Source organism: Sinocyclocheilus rhinocerous, unplaced genomic scaffold, assembly GCF_001515625.1.
Source record: "Sinocyclocheilus rhinocerous isolate Xijiao unplaced genomic scaffold, SAMN03320098_v1.1 scaffold1160, whole genome shotgun sequence".
NCBI lineage: Eukaryota > Metazoa > Chordata > Actinopteri > Cypriniformes > Cyprinidae > Sinocyclocheilus > Sinocyclocheilus rhinocerous.
In genome coordinates this window covers 604877-608835 of record NW_015635060.1, presented here as the reverse complement: position 1 = coordinate 608835, position 3959 = coordinate 604877, and the positions used below count along the sequence as shown (strand labels likewise).

General features: G+C 37.0%; 1 protein-coding gene across 2 annotated transcripts in view; it reads right to left on the bottom strand.

Annotated features, from left to right (window-relative positions):
- Positions 1-3003, bottom strand: part of LOC107746563 (nucleobindin-2-like) — a 13713-nt gene extending 10710 nt beyond the window's left edge. For both annotated transcript variants that reach the window (XM_016560825.1, XM_016560826.1), the window contains exons 1-5: positions 2876-3003; positions 2146-2271; positions 1657-1764; positions 1423-1555; positions 1051-1154 (exon numbers count right to left, since the gene is read on the bottom strand). In XM_016560825.1, the coding sequence (XP_016416311.1) occupies positions 1051-1154; positions 1423-1555; positions 1657-1764; positions 2146-2271 (471 nt within the window). In that variant the 5' untranslated portion in view covers positions 2876-3003. The remainder of the gene's footprint in view (positions 1-1050; positions 1155-1422; positions 1556-1656; positions 1765-2145; positions 2272-2875) is intronic.
- Positions 3004-3959: the final 956 nt, after the last annotated feature.

Genomic DNA, 3959 nt, shown 5'->3' with positions numbered 1-3959 from the left:
ACAGTTGGTTATGTCTAAAATGAAAGTAAACAGTTGAGAGAGAAACGCGTGCAGCTCTTAAAGGGACAGTAGCTATTAAACATGCTGCCACTGTCATTAAAGGGATAGTTCACCCAAAATGTTAATTTCTGTCATTTACTCACATTTTGTTCCAAACCTGTATTAATTTCTTTTTTGTGCTGAACACAAAAGAAGATATGTTGATATATATACAGAGTTCTGGCATGAAACTCTAGATGGTGCATTCCGATAGGTCTAACTCAATCTGACCTAATGACATCATTATCACATGGCACAGCTGATTGGTTCTCTCCTGTATCGGTAGCCAATGAGCTCGCTGCTCAACATTCAAATATATGATTAGTGCTTGCAGTAGCAGTTGCAGCATGCTTCAGAAATCCTCCACCTCCCCCAGCTCCACCTGTATAGATCCGCTACGAGGGGATTCATGTATGCTATATGGGGTTATTTCATGTGTTATATTTGCAGCAGCAATATTTCTTACATGCTCACAGCAGCATGTTGTGGATGTATTGGCAGTAGCAAGTCTCGGTACTTGCTCTGCTGCAGCAGCAGCGTAGCAGATCTATTCCGCCAAGACCAAATACGTTAACATTGTCATGTACATTACCATGCCAATCCCTCCGAGAGTTGTCATGACAGAAATTATCAATTCCTTCATTCCCTATGAATGGAATCCATGACATTGGTGTTGCTAGCACCATGCTCTACACTTTGAGCTACAGGGATAAAATTATAAGGTTTTTATGACAGGTACAGTTACACAGAGACAAAATTACCTGCATTTTAATCACAAATACGCTAGGAGTAACAGCTAAATCAATAAATTCCCATAGTCATAGTGCAATATATATATATATATATATATATAATCTATTTATATAAAAAATATTTAATATATAATAAGGAAATAAATATTTATTTATGGCCAGTACATTTCACCTACCAAAAAAAAGTTGCCCTGAACGTAAATGTGTGAAAACTGTGAGTGTAGAATAAAACCAACAGGAAGTCAGATATGGAGCGTACCGATTTAATGAGGCGATCCAAATCTTCCACTTCGAATGTATGTGGATTCATGTGATTCAGATGTTCAAACTGTTTCAGAAGTGCCTGGTGGTCCACTGTCATACCTTTAGGGAAATTAAGAGCATGTCATTTTTCATATACGTTTCTTGTCTTTGCAGCAGGCCAGAGTTACAGGTTTATAAAGTAAACTGTGATATGGGGAGTTTGATAAATGGCACTTTCAGATAAAACATTCTATATCCTCGCAAATCTGTGCTCTGTGAGCCTGGTGACCATAAATGAAACAAAGATGGTTGAGGACATTTTACAATATGCTCTAGTGCAAATGTGAGCCACAAAACAATAACAAAAGTAAAGTGCTGCCTGTGATACCTTTTTCTCCATTCATGTCTTGTTTGACTTTGATTAGGGTCCGCAGTCTGTTTACTTCTTGCCTCTTTAGCTCATCAAGTTTAGTTCGCACATGATGGCTGACAAAGTCCAACTCTTTAGCCAGTTTCCCTAGCTGTTTTCACCACACAGAGAATGAGAGGTAAGCAATGGTGTTTAGATAATCCGATTAAGCCAGTCTGCAAAGTAGAATTGGGAAATAAAGTGGTGCAATACCTTGATGTCTTCCATGTCTGTGTTATGAAGTTTCTCTCTGAAATGTGGGTCCTTTTCCAGGAAATCAATAACCTCTCTGAGATATCGATCATAGTGCAATCCAGTGTCCTAAATGAATTTAAATTAGATGTACAGAGTGGAGTAAGGAAAAAACACTAGGGAGACTAAATCTTTTTTAACCTATGTGAACATTTGCAAAATGACTGAGCAATCAGAGTGTCTATGTAAGCTGAACACTCCTTATTATAAGGAGCACAGCTTATTATAAGCATCACATATGTAATGCCTGCTTACCAAACCTGTCTGAAGTGTTCACACTGCATATTAGAGAGAAGCGTCACACCCATTTTAACACTAGATTTTAACACTATTAGTATAAAGACATGTTTGTCATATGTTGTTAAAAAAGTTTTTTTTTTCCAAAAGAGAGAGAAAAAAACATAATTAATCATATTAAATCATATTAAGACATTAAATCATATTACTTACTACACTTTTAGGTGGCTCCAGTTCCTCTACTGGAGGGCTCACTTTGGTCTTATCCACAGCAACTGGCAGTGCATCCAAACAAGCCCAGAGACACAATATCAAGAAGAACTGTGATGGTCGCCACATCTGTGAGAGGGCAAGAACATCACCACAGGTCATTTCTGACATAGATGACTATCTAGATGGAATTACTGCATGTTTGAGATATGAAGATGTGTACAATATGAATATTATATATATATATATATATATATATATATTAATAGTATATAAAATTAATAATAATTATTATTATTATTGCTATTAGAATCAAAATAATCTATCTATCTATCTATCTATCTATCTATCTTTATAGTCCTAGATAACATTTAATACAAACTAAAATACAAGTACAAATTATGGGTATTTGTTTTTAAAGGGAACTTCTTACAACCAAAGCGTGACGTCACTAGCATGTGTAAGATAAACCTTGTCAATCCCTGTCTGTCACAAGGAAGACAATATTTTCAAAAATTACGAGTAAACAAATCCAAATTATGTGTTCAGACTGCAATCATATCGACAATGTACAACACATTATGTAATAAATGACTTTATTTTCTTAATTTCTTTCTTTCTATGAACACAAAACTATAACGTTATTACTCCACCATTCGTGTCTTTAAGCATCATCAGTAGTAAAACAGAACAGAGCAGCTGACATGATAAGGAGCAACAGGTGAACACCTACCCTAAAAGATCCCCAGAGAGTTGTATTTATAAACTCGATGTTGCTGTTTTCGCCTCGATCAAGCGCCACAGATATAATCGCTCTGACAGTTCATTTGCAACTTGTTGATGAGTGCTGAACACAGTTCCTTAACGTAAACCCCGCCTGCTGAGACGTGTAGCCACGCCCCTCGCTCTGGTGATTGGAGAAACCATCGCGCTTCCGCCTCGTATGGTCACCCTATACTGTAGGCCACCTTAAAAATTATTTTTTCCCCTAGCAATTTAGGGCCCAAATAAGACAATTTCAGACAATTTTTTATTTTCATTTTACAGTTTGTACACAGTTCCTTAACGTAAACCCCGCCTGCTGAGACGTGTAGCCACGCCCCTCGCTCTGGTGATTGGAGAAACCATCGCGCTTCCGCCTTTGATTTTATTTTCGCGTTGCTCTGTCATTGAACATGCAATCTGTCTGTCAAAGGTTCCCATATGGTAACTTGGCAAGTACGCTTGTTAGAAGAGGTACGTGGCGTTCACGAGTCCACCGTTACACGAGTGTCACCGACATTCACGCTTCTTCAATGCTCCACAGAAAGCAAAACTATCACAACAGCTGTTATCACTTAATCTTGGCTGTTGTTTGTAAGGTGGGTCATGACGCTACATTCCAGAATGTTGAAACTGGAACAAACAGATTTGGTTTAGGAAAAAAAAAAGTCCCTATTTTCAATATTTTCCTCGCATATTTTGATTATTCACTCACTGCCTCTCCTCCCAGTCTATTAAATGTCTGTATCCCTCAGAAAAGATTTAAGATTAAAAGAGCATAATGCACCTGTTAAATGTCTTGAAATTTAAACATTTGAAGTAAGGAATGAAGTCCACCAAGTTTTTTTTTCTTTGTGTATTTGTATGTGACATACAGCTAGATTATACAATAGACTACAGCTCTGGGTGTTAAAAAACGTAAACACAGCTCAATATTACACTCAATTCTAGACCAAATCAACATAAGTTAAATGTGGCTTTTACAGTGATTACATTGTATTTTGCTGCTGTATCCTTGTAGTAGATATAATAATGGGAGGGTTTGCTATAAATTA